The sequence below is a fragment of the Oncorhynchus kisutch genome, linkage group LG20 (assembly GCF_002021735.2).
Source record: "Oncorhynchus kisutch isolate 150728-3 linkage group LG20, Okis_V2, whole genome shotgun sequence".
Lineage (NCBI taxonomy): Eukaryota > Metazoa > Chordata > Actinopteri > Salmoniformes > Salmonidae > Oncorhynchus > Oncorhynchus kisutch.
Genome location: NC_034193.2, coordinates 1435753 through 1455894, shown reverse-complemented (window position 1 = coordinate 1455894; position 20142 = coordinate 1435753). Strand labels below are relative to the sequence as shown.

The window sequence follows — 20142 nt, the reverse complement described above, 5'->3', positions numbered from 1 at the left end:
CCTATAATATATATATATACACTCTACCAGGTTATACTATACCTACCCTATAATATATATATACACTAGCAGGCTATACTATACCTACCCTATAATATATATATATACACTACCAGACTATACTATACCTACCCTCTGCCCTATATAATATATATACTCTACCAGGCTATACTATACCTACCCTATATAATACACTGCTCAAAAAAATAAAGGGAACACTTAAACAACACACTGTAACTCCAAGTCAATCACACTTCTGTGAAATCAAACTGTCCACTTAGGAAGCAACACTGATTGACAATAAATGTCACATGCTGTTGTGCAAATGGAATAGACAACAGGTGGAAATTATAGGCAATTAGCAAGACACCCCCAATAAAGGAGTGGTTCTGCAGGTGGTGACCACAGATCACTTCTCAGTTCCTATGCTTCCTGGCTGATGTTTTGGTCACTTTTGAATGCTGGCGGTGCTTTCACTCTAGTGGTAGCATGAGACGGAGTCTACAACCCACACAAGTGGCTCAGGTAGTGCAGCTCATCCAGGATGGAACATCAATGTGAGCTGTGGCAAGAAGGTTTGCTGTGTCTGTCAGCGTAGTGTCCAGAGCATGGAGGCGCTACCAGGAGACAGGCAGTACATCAGGAGACGTGGAGGAGGCCGTAGGAGGGCAACAACCCAGCAGCAGGACCGCTACCCCCGCCTTTGTGCAAGGAGGGGCAGGAGGAGCACTGCCAGAGCCCTGCAAAATGACCTCCAGCAGGCCACAAATGTGCATGTGTCTGCTCAAACGGTCAGAAACAGACTCCATGAGGGAGGTATGAGGGCCCGACGTCCACAGGTGGGGGTTGTGCTTACAGCCCAACACCGTGCAGGACGTTTGGCATTTGCCAGAACACCAAGATTGGCAAATTCGCCACTGGCGCCCTGTGCTCTTCACAGATGAAAGCAGGTTCACACTGAGCACGTGACAGACGTGACAGTCTGGAGACGCCGTGGAGAACGTTCTGCTGCCTGCAACATCCTCCAGCACGACTGGTTTGGCGGTGGGTCAGTCATGGTGTGGGGTGGCATTTCTTTGGGGGGCCGCACACATATGATGGTGCGGTTGGCCCTGGGTTCCTCCTAATGCAAGACAATGAATTTAAATAATGTGTAAATGTTGCACAATCCAGGTGTGTAAAGCTCTTAGAGCCTTACCCAGAAAGACTCACAGCTCTTAGAGCCTTACCCAGAAAGACTCACAGCTCTTAGAGCCTTACCCAGAAAGACACACAGCTCTTAGCGCCTTACCCAGAAAGACACACAGCTCTTAGCGCCTTACCCAGAAAGACTCACAGCTCTTAGAGCCTTACCCAGAAAGACTCACAGCTCTTAGCGCCTTACCCAGAAAGACTCACAGCTCTTAGCGCCTTACCCAGAAAGACTCACAGCTCTTAGCGCCTTACCCAGAAAGACCCACAACTCTTAGAGCCTTACCCAGAAAGACCCACAGCTCTTAGAGCCTTACCCAGAAAGACCCACAGCTCTTAGAGCCTTACCCAGAAAGACCCACAGCTCTTAGAGCCTTACCCAGAAAGACTCACAGCTCTTAGCGCCTTACCCAGAAAGACCCACAACTCTTAGAGCCTTACCCAGAAAGACTCACAACTCTTAGAGCCTTACCCAGAAAGACCCACAGCTCTAAGAGCCTTACCCAGAAAGACTCACAGCTGTAATCACTGTCAAAGGTGCTTATAAAAAGTATTGACTCAGGGGTAAATTAGATACTTCTGTATTTCATTTTCAATACATATGCAACAATTCTGGGATATTGTGTGAAGATGGGTGAGAAAAAACTCAATTGAATCCATTTTGAATTCAGGCTGTAACACAACAAAAAGTGGAATCAGTCGAGGGGTGTGAATACTTCCCGAAGGAACGGTACATGTACAGTAGAGTCGTCTATGAAGAATCATGCTATATTTAGTACCCTACTCTCTAATATAGGTACCAGGCTATATCTTACCCTGGGTTCATCTCACCACAGTACCCTAGTCTCTAATATAGGTACCAGGCTATATCTTACCCTGGATTCATCTCACCACAGTACCCTACTCTCTAATATAGGTACCAGGCTATATCTTACCCTGGGTTCATCTCACCACAGTACCCTACTCTCTAATATAGGTACCAGGCTATATCTTACCCTAGGTACCAGGCTATATCTTACCCTGGGTTCATCTCATCACAGTACCCTACTCTCTAATATAGGTACCAGGCTATATCTTACCCTGGGTTCATCTCATCACAGTACCCTACTCTCTAATATAGGTACCAGGCTATATCTTACCCTGGGTTCATCTCATCACAGTACCCTACTCTCTAATATAGGTACCAGGCCATATCTTACCCTGGGTTCACCTCACCACAGTACCCTAGTCTCTAATATAGGTACCAGGCTATATCTTACCCTAGGTACCAGGCTATATCTTACCCTGGGTTCATCTCATCACAGTACCCTACTCTCTAATATAGGTACCAGGCTATATCTTACCCTGGGTTCATCTCATCACAGTACCCTACTCTCTAATATAGGTACCAGGCTATATCTTACCCTGGGTTCATCTCATCACAGTACCCTACTCTCTAATATAGGTACCAGGCCATATCTTACCCTGGGTTCACCTCACCACAGTACCCTAGTCTCTAATATAGGTACCAGGCTATATCTTACCCTGGGTTCATCTCACCACAGTACCCTACTCTCTAATATAGGTACCAGGCTATATCTTGGGTTCATCTCATCACAGTACCCTACTCTCTAATATACCAGGCTATATCTTACCCTGGGTTCGTTTCATCTTGGACGTCTCCATGAAGCCCAGCAGTGTGATTAGGTCCTCTATGATCCTGAAGTATTGAGCACCAGAGGAAGAACAGGAATGGATGGTCACCGCGACCAAGAGCTGTTGGATATCAACCACTAGTAGTTTGTAGTCGTTCAGAGGTATACTGGGGAGAGAGATTGATTGAGACAGACAGAGAGCAGCGTGAGACCCCTGGCCAACCCTCCCATCGTTCTACTTAGCAAAACATCAGTGGTGCATTCTAGTTTCAAATGATGCCATGAAACGAAATCTCTGTGTGGTGCAGCTACATATTCATCTATATATTATATATCAGATATAAATCTGTGTGGTGAAACAGCGTGTGCGAGCAAGGAGGCCTACAAACCTGACTCAGTTACACCAGCTCTGTCAGGAGGAATGGGACAAAATTCACCCAACTTATTGTGGGAAGCTTGTGGAAGGCTACCCGAAACATTTGACCCAAGTTAAACAATTTAAAGTCAATGCTACCAAAAACTAATTGAGTGCATGAAAACTTCTGACCCACTGGGAATGTGATGAAAGAAATAAAAGCTGAAATAAATCACTCTCTACTATTATTGACATTTCACATTCTTAAAATAAAGTGGTGATCCTAACTGACCAGGATTAAATGTCAGGAGTTGTATTTGGCTAAGGTGCGTGTACTGACCCGTGCTCCATGCCGTTGAGTGTCGACAGGGTGTTGAAGAGGACGTAGAGCAGGCCGTGGTCCAGCAGTATGTCAGCCAGTTTGGGACAGGCGTTGACGAGCTGCAGTAGCATACAGAGCACGTTGTGGACCAGACTGTTCTCACACAGACTGTTCTCTATTAAGCCCAGCACTGGGATGATACAACGCTTCCTGAAGGGACTGATGGTCTCCATGTCCTCCAAGTCTAGACTGGAAAATACAACAACAATAAACACAACACTGACACCTCCATATAGTTTCTGTTTCATATCCGGCTCCTCCCCATCTCCTCCTCCAGGCCTTGCTCTCTCCCCTCCCCATCTCCTCCTCCAGGCCTTGCTCTCTCCCCTCCCCATCTCCTCCGCCAGGCCTTGTTCTCTCCCCTCCCCATCTCCTCCTCCAGGCCTTGTTCTCTCCCCTCCCCATCTCCTCCTCCAGGCCTTGCTCTCTCCCTTCCCCATCTCCTCCGCCAGGCCTTGTTCTCTCCCCTCCCCATCTCCTCCTCCAGGCCTTGTTCTCTCCCCTCCCCATCTCCTCCTCCAGGCCTTGTTCTCTCCCCTCCCCATCTCCTCCTCCAGGCCTTGCTCTCTCCCCTCCTCAAGGCCTTGCTCTCTCCCCTCCCCATCTCCTCCTCCAGGCCTTGCTCTCTCCCCTCCTCAAGGCCTTGCTCTCTCCCCTGCCCATCTCCTCCTCCAGGCCTAGTTCTCTCCCCTCCCCATCTCCTCCTCCAGGCCTAGTTCTCTCCCCTCCCCATCTCCTCCTCCAGGCCTTGCTCTCTCCCCTCCCCATCTCCTCCTCCAGGCCTTGCTCTCTCCCCTCCCCATCTCCTCCTCCAGGCCTTGCTCTCTCCCCTCCCCATCTCCTCCTCCAGGCCTTGCTCTCTCCCCTCCCCATCTCCTCCTCCAGGCCTTGCTCTCTCCTCTCCCCATCTCCTCCTCCAGGCCTTGCTCTCTCCCCTCCCCATCTCCTCCGCCAGGCCTTGTTCTCTCCCCTCCCCATCTCCTCCTCCAGGCCTTGTTCTCTCCCCTCTCCATCTCCTCCTCCAGGCCTTTCTCTCTCCCCTCCCCATCTCCTCCTCCAGGCCTTGCTCTCACCCCTCCCCATCTCCTCCTCCAGGCCTTGCTCTCTCCCCTCCCCATCTCCTCCTCCAGGCCTTGCTCTCTCCCCTTCCCATCTCCTCCTACAGGCCTTGCTCTCTCCCCTCCCCATCTCCTCCTCCAGGCCTTGTTCTCTCCCCTCCCCATCTCCACCTCCAGGCCTTGCTCTCTCCCCTCCCCATCTCCTCCTCCAGGCCTTGCTCTCTCCCATCTCCTCCTCCAGGCCTTGCTCTCTCCCCATCTCCTCCTCTAGGCCTTGTTCTCTCCCCTCCCCGTACGTACTCCTCCTCGAGGCCGACAGGTCGTCCAAACAGCATCTCCAGGAAGACCTCCAGCAGGCCCTGAGTCCCCTGGTGCAGGTACAGCTGATTGGCTAAGAGACTGAAGCCATGGTTCTTCAGGAACTTTTCCTTCTGCTCCTTAAACGCTCGGCTGAAGTAGGCATCCAGGAGCTAGAGAGAGGAGAGACAGTAAGCCGTCAGAGCTAACCTAACATACTGGCATCCAGGAGATGAAGATAGGAGATAACATACTGGCATCCAGGAGCTAGAGAGAGGAGAGACAGTAAGCCGTCAGAGCTAACCTAACATACTGGCATCCAGGAGATGAAGAGAGGAGGTAACATACTGGTATCCAGGAGATAGAGAGAGGAGATAACATACTGGTATCCAGGAGATAGAGAGAGGAGATAACATACTGGTATCCAGGAGATAGAGAGAGGAGATAACATACTGGTATCCAGGAGATAGAGAGAGAAGGTAACATACTGGCATCCAGGAACTACAGGGAGACTAGGACAAGGAGTGAGACACAGCAGCTTTAGGTCTAAAAGAATATGAGATCCCTGTTGAAGGCTTGGCTGAGGTAGGTGTCTAGGAGCTGGGACATAACTGTTAACAGGCAACATAACACATAGTGGAAATGTGTTGGCCTGCGCCTTCCTCAGTATATGTGTGTGTGTGTGTGTGTGCATACAAGACCACTAACCTTCATAACCCCCTGCTGTATAAGGGGAGAGGAGTGGTTGACGAGGACGATAAGAGCTTCAGGTTGGACCAGCTTATCCATCACCTCGTGCAGCATCAGGTCTGGTAGTAGTAGCAGAACCCCCCTCAACAGGTCATATAGACCATAGCATATTAACACCAGGCAGTCCTCTGTACTGGACCTGTAATAATATCATCAGTCCTCTGTAATAATGTATTAATAACACCAGTCCCCTGTAATGTATTAATAACACCAGTCCTCTGTAATAATGTATTAATAACACCAGTCCTCTGTAATAATGTATTAATAACACCAGTCCTCTGTAATGTATTAATAACACCAGTCCTCTGTAATAATGTATTAATAACACCAGTCATCTGTAATAATGTATTAATAACGCCAGTCCTCCGTAATAATGTATTAATAACACCAGTCCTCTGTAATAATGTATTAATAACACCAGTCCTCTGTAATAATGTATTAATAACACCAGTCCTCTGTAATAATGTATTAATAACACCAGTCCCCTGTAATGTATTAATAACATCAGTCCTCTGTAATAATGTATTAATAACACCAGTCCCCTGTAATGTATTAATAACGCCAGTCCTCCGTAATAATGTATTAATAACACCAGTCCTCTGTAATAATGTATTAATAACACCAGTCCTCTGTAATAATGTATTAATAACACCAGTCCTCTGTAATAATGTATTAATAACACCAGTCCTATGTAATGTATTAATAACACCAGTCCTCTGTAATAATGTATTAATAACACCAGTCCTCTGTAATAATGTATTAATAACACCAGTCCTCTGTAATAATGTATTAATAACACCAGTCCTCTGTAATAATGTATTAATAACACCAGTCCTCTGTAATAATGTGTTAATAACACCAGTCCCCTGTAATGTATTAATAACACCAGTCATCTGTAATGTATTAATAACACCAGTCCTCTGTAATAATGTATTAATAACACCAGTCCTCTGTAATAATGTATTAATAACAAACTGGGTACAGAGTCAATGTGGAGGCTATATACAGGGGGTACCGGTACAGAGTCAATGTGGAGGCTATATACAGGGGGTACCGGTACAGAGTCAATGTGGAGGCTATATACAGGGGGTACCGGTACAGAGTCAATGTGGAGGTTATATACAGGGGGTACCGGTACAGAGTCAATGTGGAGGCTATATACAGGGGGTACCGGTACAGAGTCAATGTGGAGGCTATATACAGGGTGTTACGGTACAGAGTCAATGTGGAGGCTATATACAGGGTTTTATGGTACAGAGTCAATGTGGAGGCTATATACAGGGTGTTACGGTACAGAGTCAATGTGGAGGCTATATACAGGGTGTTATGGTACAGAGTCAATGTGGAGGCTATATACAGGGTGTTACGGTACAGAGTCAATGTGGAGGCTATATACAGGGTGTTACGGTACAGAGTCAATGTGGAGGCTATATACAGGGTGTTACGGTACAGAGTCAATGTGGAGGCTATATACAGGGTGTTACGGTACAGAGTCAATGTGGAGGCTATATACAGGGGGTACCGGTACAGAGTCAATGTGGAGGCTATATACAGGGTGTTACGGTACAGAGTGTTTGGGGGCACAGGTTAGTCAAGGTAATTGAGGAAATATGTAAACTCAGCAAAAAAATAAATGTCATTTTTTCAGGACCCTGTCTTTCAAATATAATTCATACAAATCCAAATAACTTCGCAGATCTTCATTGTAAAGGGTTTTAACACAGTTTCACAGGCTTGTTCAATGAACCACAATCAATTAATGAACATGCACCTGTGGAACGGTCGTTAAGACACTAACAGCTTACAGACGGTAGGCAATTAAGGTCACAATTATGAAAACTTAGGACACTAAAGAGGACTTTCTACTGACTCTGAAAAACACCAAAAGAAAGATGCCCAGGGTCCATGCTCATCTGGGTGAACGTGCCTTAGGCATGCTTCAAGGAGGCATGAGGACTGCAGATGTGGCCAGGGCAATTAAGTGCAATGTCCGTACGTTGAGACGCTTAAGACAGCGCTACAGGGAGACAGGACGGACAGCTGATCGTCCTCGCAGTGGCAGACCACGTGTAACAACACCTGCACAGGATCGGTACATCCAAACATCACACCTGTGGGTCAAGTACAGGATGGCAACAACAACTGCCCGAGTTACACCAGGAACGCACAATCCCTCTATCAGTGCTCAGACTGTCTGCAATAGGCTGAGAGAGGCTGGACTGAGGGCTTGTAGGCCTGTTGTAAGGCAGGTCCTCACCAGACATCACCGGCAACAACTTCACCTATGGGCACAAACCCACCGTCGCTGGACCAGACAGGACTGGCAAAAAGTGCTCTTCACTGACGAGTTGCAGTTTTGTCTCACCAGGGGTGCTGGTCTGCTTCGCAATTATCGTCCAAGGATGAGCGTTACACAGAGGTCTGTACTCTGGAACGGGATCGATTTGGAGGTGTGTCACAGCATCATCGGACTAAGCTTGTTGTCATTGCAGGCAATCTCAAAGCTGTGCGTTACAGGGAAGACATCCTCCTCCCTCATGTGGAACCCTTCCTGCAGGCTCATCCTGACATGACCCTCCAGCATGACAATGCCACCAGCCATACTGCTCGTTCTGGCATGATTTCCTGCAAGAAAGGGTTGTCAGTGTTCTGCCATGGCAAGCGAAGAGCCCGGATCTCAATCCCATTGAGCACGTCCGAGACCTGTTGGATCGGAGGGTGAGGGCTAGGGCCATTCCCCCCAGAAATGTCTGGGAACTTGCAGGTGCCCCCCCCCCCCTTTGTTCAGGGACACATTATTCCATTTCAGTTAGTCACATGTCTGTGGAACTTGTTCAGTTTATGTCTCAGTTGTTGAATCTGGTTATGTTCATACAAATATTTACACATGTTAAGTTTGATGAAAATATATGCAGTTGACAGTAAGACTTTTTTGCTGAGTTTACATGTAGGTGGGGGTAAAGTGACTATGTATAGATAAATAATACAACTGGGGGGGGTAAATGCATACAGCGTGGGTAGCCATTTCATTAGCTGTTCAGGAGTCTTATGGCTTGGCGGTAGAAGCTGTTAAGGAGCCTTTTGGTCATAGACATGGTGCTCTGGTACCGCTTGCCGTGAGGTAGCAGAGAGAACAGTCTATGACTGGGGTGTTTCAAGCAGACCAAGAACACTAAGGTATCCTTGTCTATATGGACTACCGACCCGTAGCACTCACGTCTGTTGCCATGAAGTGCTTTGAAAGGCTGGTCATGGCTCACATCAACACCCAGGAAGAGTAGCTGCTGCCTTGGCAGGATCTAATGGGGATCCATAATAAACCCCAGGAAGAGTGGCTGCTGCCTTGGCAACAGGAACTAATGGGGATCCATAATAAACCCCAGGAAGAGTAGCTGCTGCCTTGGCAGGATCTAATGGGGATCCATAATAAACCCCAGGAAGAGTAGCTGCTGCCTTGGCAACAGGAACTAATGGGGATCCATAATAAATCCAATCAGAGACTAAACATTAAGTTTAATCACAGATATCTTTTTCCTTTCTGAATGACGTTACGGTTCCAGACACACAGAACAAACACAGCCAGCGATAAGAGGGGTATTATACCTGGGTGATGGCTATTGTCCTAGGAAGGAGGACAGGTGCTCTCTCTATTGATAGTGAGAGGTGTTTTCCTGCTGTGTTAACAGGACAGGTGTTATCTGTGTGATCAGTCCACAGAGCTCTGCTCAGTCAACATAACAAGGCGTCATAAACAGAGACAAGTCTACTATTCTCAATAACAGGCACAAACAGACACAACCCAGAACAGATAAAGCTTGAAACACAGCCTCATGCAACCCCCAATATTATATCCTTTCATACGAGGTCTGTAGATGAAAGCAAAGAGACAGTGGCTAGGTCGGGTTCTCTCCTACGCACACAGATGATGACTGAACAGAGAGAGAGGAGAGAGAGCGCGAGAGGGCGAAAGAGAGAGACCGAGACACTGAGAGAATTAAGAGCGAGAAAGAGTGAGAAGAGAGGATGTGGATGGCTAATTAGCTGATCCACTTCGTTACAGGGAGAGAGTATTATTGGACTTCATCAAAGACAGCTTGATGATACTCAACTGAGCTAGAGAGATGAGACAGAAATATAGATAAAGTGGAGGGAGTGAGGGTGGTTCTGTCAATTCAACAGAAACTCATCTTCACCTTGGTAGTTACAGGAACAGGACGCTTCCCAATGCGGACCTCTGTTCCCTATACAGAGCCCTGTGGGTCCTGGTCAACAGTAGTCCACTATACAGAGCCCTGTGGGACCTGGTCAACAGTAGTCCCCTATATAGAGCATGAGATCTAACAGGGTAGTCTGTATAGGAGCATGAGATCTAACAGGGTAGTCTGTATAGGAGCATGAGATCTAACAGGGTAGTCTGTATAGGAGCATGAGGGTAGTACAGGGTAGTCTGTATAGGAGCATGAGATCTAACAGGGTAGTCTGTATAGGAGCATGAGATCTAACAGGGTAGTCTGTATAGGAGCATGAGATCTAACAGGGTAGTCTGTATAGGAGCATGAGATCTAACAGGGTAGTCTGTATAGGAGCATGAGATCTAACAGGGTAGTCTGTATAGGAGCATGAGATCTAACAGGGTAGTCTGTATAGGAGCATGAGATCTAACAGGGTAGTCTGTATAGGAGCATGAGGGTAGTACAGGGTAGTCTGTATAGGAGCATGAGATCTAACAGGGTAGTCTGTATAGGAGCATGAGATCTAACAGGGTAGTCTGTATAGGAGCATGAGATCTAACAGGGTAGTCTGTATAGGAGCATGAGATCTAACAGGGTAGTCTGTATAGGAGCATGAGATCTAACAGGGTAGTCTGTATAGGAGCATGAGGGTAGTACAGGGTAGTCTGTATAGGAGCATGAGATCTAACAGGGTAGTCTGTATAGGAGCATGAGGGTAGTACAGGGTAGTCTGTATAGGAGCATGAGATCTAACAGGGTAGTCTGTATAGGAGCATGAGATCTAACAGGGTAGTCTGTATAGGAGCATGAGATCTAACAGGGTAGTCTGTATAGGAGCATGAGATCTAACAGGGTAGTCTGTATAGGAGCATGAGATCTAACAGGGTAGTCTGTATAGGAGCATGAGATCTAACAGGGTAGTCTGTATAGGAGCATGAGGGTAGTACAGGGTAACATAGTCTGCAGGGTAGTCTGCATGAGATCTAACAGGTGTAGTTGGTGTGTTATTCAATAGAATTGTGTACCTGTCGTTGCTAGAGTCTTTGCTGGAGGCCCTCTCGTATCCAGGTGAGTATGAGTAGCTCTCCCAGTCTTCTGGTAGTGTCCCACGGTCGGCCACGCTGGGCCAGCGACCCAGGGCTAGGTTCCCATTCTGGGCAGGGAAGGCCAGGCCCAGGCTGGATGAATAAATGAAGGAATAAATTGTATTAGACACATTTTAAAAGGTAGAGTCAGCGATGTACAAAGTAAACAGCATTATCAGTTTGATTTCAGCGACTATACTGAGAGGTGAAGAACGAGGCTAAACATGTCCTCTGATTTGGTTCCTATGGGCACTGGTCAAAAGCACTTTATAAGGAAAAGGTGCCCTTTGGAAGCAAAATATCCAGTCACCTGGCCAGGTTAGAGGAGCTCCTCTGAAACGATGTGATCCCCTTCAGACTGTCCGGCCTCTGTGGCACCTCATCGCTCGCCCAATCGAAACGGTCCTCAGATTCAGCACCGCCCACACTGCCCTCAACCAGACTATCCACCTCCCCCCTCTCCTCCACCCCCTCCTCCCCATCTACCTCCACCTCCTCGATACTGATGGACGGGGTATGTGGTGCCTCTCCTCCCTCTCGGGAGTCACAGATGGTTTTCGCCGACTCACAGCTAGACAGGAGCTGCTCCTCCCTCACCCCTCCTCCTCTCTTTAGAGTCTCTGTGCTTCCCAAAGTCACCCCCTCTCCTTCCTGGCCCTCCCTGGGGCTCCCAGCCCCTCCATGGCCCAGACAGGGCCTGAGCAACGGGGAGGAGTTGGGCGAGGGGGTCAGGTTGGCGGGCAGGAGGGACAGGGACTGGTCGTCTCCTCCGTGTTCAGGTGACGGAGGCTGAAGGTGGATGGTACCTTCAGAGGGAAACAGACCTAAATATAAATCTCATGCCGTTCCCAACAGGTTTAATAGAAAAGGGGAAAGGTCTTGGGCAGAACAAAGTGCAGATGTAAATTTGCTTCCTGGAAGGATATTAGCGTACAGGTGTTCTGCACCAATGGAGAGCGAGAAACATGTCACTGCATGAAGACAAACATAATGATTCTAGGTACCTTCAGGAAGAGGGTCCTCAGTGAAGACGGCCGTGGAGAGAGAGACCACTGAGCTACCAGCTGACTTCCATCCACTGTTGATATTTCTCATATACATTATGGACTGGACTTTCTCCTGGTACAGATTACCATCTACAGGACAACAGACAACATATATATATACACTGGTACAGATTACCATCTTCAGGACATCTGGAGACAACAGACACAACACTGTCTAACATCTGGAGACAACAGACACAACACTGTCTAACATCTGGAGACAACAGACACAACACTGTCTAACATCTGGAGACAACAGACACAACACTGTCTAACATCTGGAGACACCAGACACAACACTGTCTAACATCTGGAGACACCAGACACAATACTGTCTAACATCTGGAGACAACAGACACTACTGTCTAACATCTGGAGATAACAGACAACACTGTCTAACATCTGGAGACAACAGACACAATACTGTCTAACATCTGGAGACAACACACACTACTGTCTAACATCTGGAGACAACAGACACACTACTGTCTAACATCTGGAGACAACAGACACAACACTGTCTAACATCTGGAGACAACAGACACAACACTGTCTAACATCTGGAGACAACACACACTACTGTCTAACATCTGGAGACAACAGACACACTACTGTCTAACATCTGGAGACAACAGACACAACACTGTCTAACATCTGGAGACAACAGACACAATACTGTCTAACATCTGGAGACAACACACACTACTGTCTAACATCTGGAGACAGACACACTACTGTCTAACATCTGGAGACAACAGACACAACACTGTCTAACATCTGGAGACAACAGACACAACACTGTCTAACATCTGGAGACAGACACAATACTGTCTAACATCTGGAGACAACAGACACAATACTGTCTAACATCTGGAGACAACAGACACAACAGTGTCTGACATCTGGAGACAACCGACACAACACTGTCTAACATCTGGAGACAACCGACACAACACTGTCTAACATCTGGAGACAACCGACACAACACTGTCTAACATCTGGAGACAACACACACTACTGTCTAACATCTGGAGACAGACACACTACTGTCTAACATCTGGAGACAACAGACACAACACTGTCTAACATCTGGAGACAACAGACACAACACTGTCTAACATCTGGAGACAGACACAATACTGTCTAACATCTGGAGACAACAGACACAATACTGTCTAACATCTGGAGACAACAGACACAACAGTGTCTGACATCTGGAGACAACCGACACAACACTGTCTAACATCTGGAGACAACCGACACAACACTGCCTAACATCTGGAGACAACCGACACAACACTGTCTAACATCTGGAGACAACAGACACAATACTGTCTAACATCTGGAGACAACAGACACAATACTGTCTAACATCTGGAGACAACAGACACAATACTGTCTAACATCTGGAGACAACAGACACAATACTGTCTAACATCTGGAGACAACAGACACAACACTGTCTAACATCTGGAGACAACAGACACAACACTGTCTAACATCTGGAGACAGACACAATACTGTCTAACACCTGGAGACAACAGACACAATACTGTCTAACATCTGGAGACAAGACACAATACTGTCTAACATCTGGAGACAACCGACACAACACTGTCTAACATCTGGAGACAACAGACACAATACTGTCTAACATCTGGAGACAACAGACACAATACTGACTAACATCTGGAGACAACAGACACAATACTGTCTAACATCTGGAGACAACAGACACAATACTGTCTAACATCTGGAGACAACAGACACAACACTGTCTAACATCTGGAGACAACAGACACAACACTGTCTAACATCTGGAGACAACAGACACAACACTGTCTAACATCTGGAGACAACAGACACTACTGTCTAACATCTGGAGACAACAGACACGATACTGTCTAACATCTGGAGACAGACACAATACTGTCTAACATCTGGAGACAACAGACACAATACTGTCTAACATCTGGAGACAACAGACACAACACTGTCTAACATCTGGAGACAACAGACACAACACTGTCTAACATCTGGAGACAACAGACACAATACTGTCTAACATCTGGAGACAACAGACACAATACTGTCTAACATCTGGAGACAACAGACACAATACTGTCTAACATCTGGACACAACAGACACAATACTGTCAGTGGTGTTAAGTCCTTTCAGTAAAAGCAGACACCATGGTAGAAAATTACTATTCTAAGTAAAAGTCACCTATTAAAACACCTGAGTTTGACTTTATTAATTGAACCAGGAAGTGTGTGTAAAAACCCCACCTATGTGTAGTGAGAAGTAGAAGCTTGTAGGCGTATGACAGACGTAGGTGTTAGTGGGCGGGTGCACGGCGAGGAGGAAGTTGTAGACCAATCGGAGGAGGTCTAGGTCCGGAGGTGAACCCAACACTTCCTGGATGATCTTAACGAAAGACAGACACACTTCCTGTGGGATGGAGGTCAGGTGCTCGTCCCGATGCTCCTGGAGGACAAACAGAGGATAAGGAAGTCTGATAGTTAACGTGTTAGAAAAGGCCAGAGGAACATGCAGTCGTTTAATTACATCGACTTAAATCCAGAGACTCTACAGTAGTGAGTCATTTAGCAGACTCTCTTATCCAGAGCCACTACAGTAGTGAGTCATTTAGCAGACTCTCTAATCCATAGCCACTACAGTAGTGAGTCATTTAGCAGACTCTTATCCAGAGCCACTACAGTAGTGAGTCATTTAGCAGACTCTCTGATCCAGAGACACTACAGTAGTGAGTCATTTAGCAGACTCTCTTATCCAGAGCCACTACAGTAGTGAGTCATTTAGCAGACTCTCTTATCCAGAGCCACTACAGTAGTGAGTCATTTAGCAGACTCTCTGATCCAGAGAAACTACAGTAGTGAGTCATTTATTATACTATTATCCAGAGACACTACAGTAGTGAGTCATTTAGCAGACTCTCTTATCCAGAGACTCTACAGTAGTGAGTCATTTAGCAGACTCTTATCCAGAGCCACTACAGTAGTGAGTCATTTAGCAGACTCTCTTATCCAGAGCCACTACAGTAGTGAGTCATTTAGCAGACTCTCTTATCCAGAGCCACTACAGTAGTGAGTCATTTATTATACTATTATCCAGAGCCACTACAGTAGTGAGTCATTTAGCAGACTCTCTTATCCAGAGCCACTACAGTAGTGAGTCATTTAGCAGACTCTCTTATCCAGAGGCACTACAGTAGTGAGTCATTTAGCAGACTCTCTTATCCAGAGCCACTACAGTAGTGAGTCATTTAACAGACTCTCTTATCCAGAGACTCTACAGTAGTGAGTCATTTAGCAGACTCTTATCCAGAGCCACTAAAGTAGTGAGTCATTTAGCAGACTCTCTTATCCAGAGACACCACAGTAGTGAGTCATTTGGCAGACTCTTATCCATAGACACTACAGTAGTGAGTCATTTGGCAGACTCTTATCCATAGAGACTTACAGTAGTGAGTCATTTAGGAGACTCTTATCCAGAGACACCACCTGTCAATGACAACTCAGGTTATTCTCTACCAACGGAGCCACACGGGACGACTGTCAATGACAACTCAGGTTATTCTCTACCAACGGAGCCACACGGGACGACTGTTAATGACAACTCAGGTTATTCTCTACCAACGGAGCCACACGGGACGACTGTCAATGACAACTCAGGTTATTCTCTACCAACGGAGCCACACGGGACGACTGTCAATGACAACTCAGGTTATTCTCTACCAACGGAGCCACACGGGACGACTGTTAATGACAACTCAGGTTATTCTCTACCAACGGAGCCACACGGGACGACTGTCAATGATAACAACTGTCAATGACAACTCAGGTTATTCTCTACCAACAGAGCCACTAGGGACGACTGTCAATGATAACGACTGTTAATGACAACTCAGGTTATTCTCTACCAACGGAGCCACACGGGATGACTGTCAATGATAACGACTGTTAATGACAACTCAGGTTATTCTCTACCAACGGAGCCACACGGGACGACTGTCAATGACAACTCAGGTTATTCTCTACCAACGGAGCCACACGGGACGACTGTTAATGACAACTCAGGTTATTCTCTACCAACGGAGCCACACGGGACGACTGTCAATGATAACAACTGTCAATGACAACTCAGGTTATTCTCTACTAACGGAGCCACACGGGACGACTGTTAATGACAACTCAGGTTATTCTCTACCAACGGAGCCACACGGGACGACTGTCAATGATAACGACTGTCAATGACAACTCAGGTTATTCTCTACCAACGGAGCCACACGGGATGACTGTCAATTTCAACTCAGGTTATTCTCTACCAACGGAGCCACACGGGACGACTGTTAATGACAACTCAGGTTATTCTCTACCAACGGAGCCACACGGGACGACTGTTAATGACAACTCAGGTTATTCTCTACCAACGGAGCCACACGGGACGTTTGTTAATGACAACTCAGGTTATTCTCTACCAACGGAGCTACACGGGACGACTGTCAATGACAACTCAGGTTATTCTCTACCAACGGAGCCACACGGGACGACTGTCAATGATAACAACTGTTAATGACAACTCAGGTTATTCTCTACCAACGGAGCCACACGGGACGACTGTCAATGACAACTCAGGTTATTCTCTACCAACGGAGCTACACGGGACGACTGTCAATGACAACTCAGGTTATTCTCTACCAACGGAGCCACACGGGACGACTGTCAATGATAACAACTGTTAATGACAACTCAGGTTATTCTCTACCAACGGAGCCACACGGGACGACTGTTAATGACAACTCAGGTTATTCTCTACCAACGGAGCCACACGGGACGACTGTCAATGATAACGACTGTCAATGACAACTCAGGTTATTCTCTAACAACGGAGCCACACGGGACGACTGTCAATGACAACTCAGGTTATTCTCTACCAACGGAGCCACACGGGACGACTGTCAATGACAACTCAGGTTATTCTCTACCAACGGAGCCACACGGGACGACTGTTAATGACAACTCAGGTTATTCTCAACCAACGGAGCCACACGGGACGACTGTTAATGACAACTCAGGTTATTCTCTACCAACGGAGCCACACGGGACGTTTGTTAATGACAACTCAGGTTATTCTCTACCAACGGAGCCACACGGGACGACTGTCAATGATAACGACTGTCAATGACAACTCAGGTTATTCTCTACCAACGGAGCCACATGGGACGACTGTCAATGATAACTCAGGTTATTCTCTACCAACGGAGCCACACGGGACGACTGTTAATGACAACTCAGGTTATTCTCTACCAACGGAGCCACACGGGACGACTGTCAATGATAACGACTGTCAATGACAGCTCAGGTTATTCTCTACCAACCGAGCCACATGGGACGACTGTTAATGACAACTCAGGTTATTCTCTACCAACGGAGCCACACGGGACGACTGTCAATGATAACGACTGTCAATGACAGCTCAGGTTATTCTCTACCAACGGAGCCACACGGGACGACTGTCAATGATAACGACTGTCAATGACAGCTCAGGTTATTCTCTACCAACGGAGCCACACGGGACGACTGTCAATGATAACGACTTAATGACAACTCAGGTTATTCTCTACCAACGGAGCCACACGGGACGACTGTCAATGACAACTCAGGTTATTCTCTACCAACGGAGCCACACGGGACGACTGTCAATGATAACGACTGTCAATGACAGCTCAGGTTATTCTCTACCAACGGAGCCACACGGGAAGACTGTCAATGACAACTCAGGTTATTCTCTACCAACGGAGCCACACGGGACGACTGTCAATGATAACGACTGTCAATGACAACTCAGGTTATTCTCTACCAACGGAGCCACACGGGACGACTGTCAATGACAACTCAGGTTATTCTCTACCAACGGAGCCACACGGGACGACTGTCAATGATAACGACTGTCAATGACAACTCAGGTTATTCTCTACCAACGGAGCCACACGGGACGACTGTCAATGATTACGACTGTCAATGACAGCTCAGGTTATTCTCTACCAACGGAGCCACACGGGACGACTGTCAATGACAACTCAGGTTATTCTCTACCAACGGAGCCACACGGGACGACTGTTAATGACAACTCAGGTTATTCTCTACCAACGGAGCCACACGGGACGACTGTTAATGACAACTCAGGTTATTCTCTACCAACGGAGCCACACGGGACGTTTGTTAATGACAACTCAGGTTATTCTCTACCAACGGAGCCACACGGGACGACTGTCAATGATAACGACTGTCAATGACAACTCAGGTTATTCTCTACCAACGGAGCCACACGGGACGACTGTCAATGATAACTCAGGTTATTCTCTACCAACGGAGCCACATGGGACCACTGTTAATGACAACTCAGGTTATTCTCTACCAACGGAGCCACACGGGACATTTGTTAATGACAACTCAGGTTATTCTCTACCAACGGAGCCACACGGGACGACTGTCAATGATAACGACTGTCAATGACAACTCAGGTTATTCTCTACCAACGGAGCCACACGGGACGACTGTCAATGATAACTCAGGTTATTCTCTACCAACGGAGCCACACGGGACGACTGTCAATGATAACTCAGGTTATTCTCTACCAACGGAGCCACACGGGACGTTTGTTAATGACAACTCAGGTTATTCTCTACCAACGGAGCCACACGGGACGACTGTCAATGATAACGACTGTCAATGACAACTCAGGTTATTCTCTACCAACGGAGCCACACGGGACGACTGTCAATGACAACTCAGGTTATTCTCTACCAACGGAGCCACACGGGACGACTGTCAATGATAATGACTGTCAATGACAGCTCAGGTTATTCTCTACCAACGGAGCCACACGGGACGACTGTCAATGATAACGACTGTCAATGACAGCTCAGGTTATTCTCTACCAACGGAGCCACACGGGACGACTGTCAATGATAACGACTGTTAATGACAACTCAGGTTATTCTCTACCAACGGAGCCACACGGGACGACTGTCAATGATAACGACTGTCAATGACAACTCAGGTTATTCTCTACCAACGGAGCCACACGGGACGACTGTCAATGATAACGACTGTCAATGACAGCTCATGTTATTCTCTACCAACGGAGCCACACGGGACGACTGTCAATGACAGCTCAGGTTATTCTCTACCAACGGAGCCACACGGGACGACTGTCAATGATAACGACTGTCAATGACAGCTCAGGTTATTCTCTACCAACGGAGCCACACGGGACGACTGTCAATGACAACTCAGGTTATTCTCTACCAACGGAGCCACACGGGACGACTGTCAATGATAACGACTGTCAATGACAACTCAGGTTATTCTCTACCAACGGAGCCACACGGGACGACTGTCAATGACAACTCAGGTTATTCTCTACCAACGGAGCCACACGGGACGACTGTCAACGATTACGACTGTCAATGACAACTCAGGTTATTCTCTACCAACGGAGCCACACGGGACGACTGTCAATGATAACGACTGTCAATGACAGCTCAGGTTATTCTCTGGCTCCCTAGGCAGAGTTTTGAAAGGTCTTGGGACCAAAACATTGCTGCAACATGATTTCTTAGTAAAATGGATCTTGTTCATTCAGAACGGATAAGTTTCTTACCTGTAGTACTTGACAGGTGAGCAGGAAGCGGTGGACCACCTGGGCTTTGAGAAACTGTCTGATGTTGAACACCTGCTGGGGGTGGTGAACCCTGATGAGGATCTCCAACCCTGCCAGCAGAGTCTCCCAGACACCACCCTATTAGAGACACGTAACTTATATTAATACACAGCTACCCTGACCTGACCCTGACTCTAACCCAACCCTTACCCAACCTGACCCAAACCAACCCTGAAATGGGTGGTATACCCTGATGAAGATCGAGGGCTGCTAGCAGGATCTCCCTGACTGATTAAGAGGTGAAAGACCCAGTTAAACAACAGGCTGCTTATGCTCCCATTTCACAGCTTTACTGACAACGTCCCAAACTGACCAAGATCCAACGTTGTCAATAAAGCTGTGAAATGGGAGCTTTAACAGGC

General features: G+C 47.0%; 1 protein-coding gene across 1 annotated transcript in view; it reads right to left on the bottom strand.

Moving 5' to 3' along the window:
- The window catches only part of lyst (lysosomal trafficking regulator), a 256589-nt gene that overhangs the window by 81616 nt on the left and 154831 nt on the right, over positions 1-20142 (bottom strand). The window contains 9 exon segments of the mRNA XM_031799602.1: positions 2826-2992; positions 3521-3751; positions 4921-5090; positions 5626-5806; positions 10925-11077; positions 11295-11808; positions 11989-12120; positions 14320-14518; positions 19721-19858. Coding sequence (XP_031655462.1) covers positions 2826-2992; positions 3521-3751; positions 4921-5090; positions 5626-5806; positions 10925-11077; positions 11295-11808; positions 11989-12120; positions 14320-14518; positions 19721-19858 — 1885 coding nt within the window.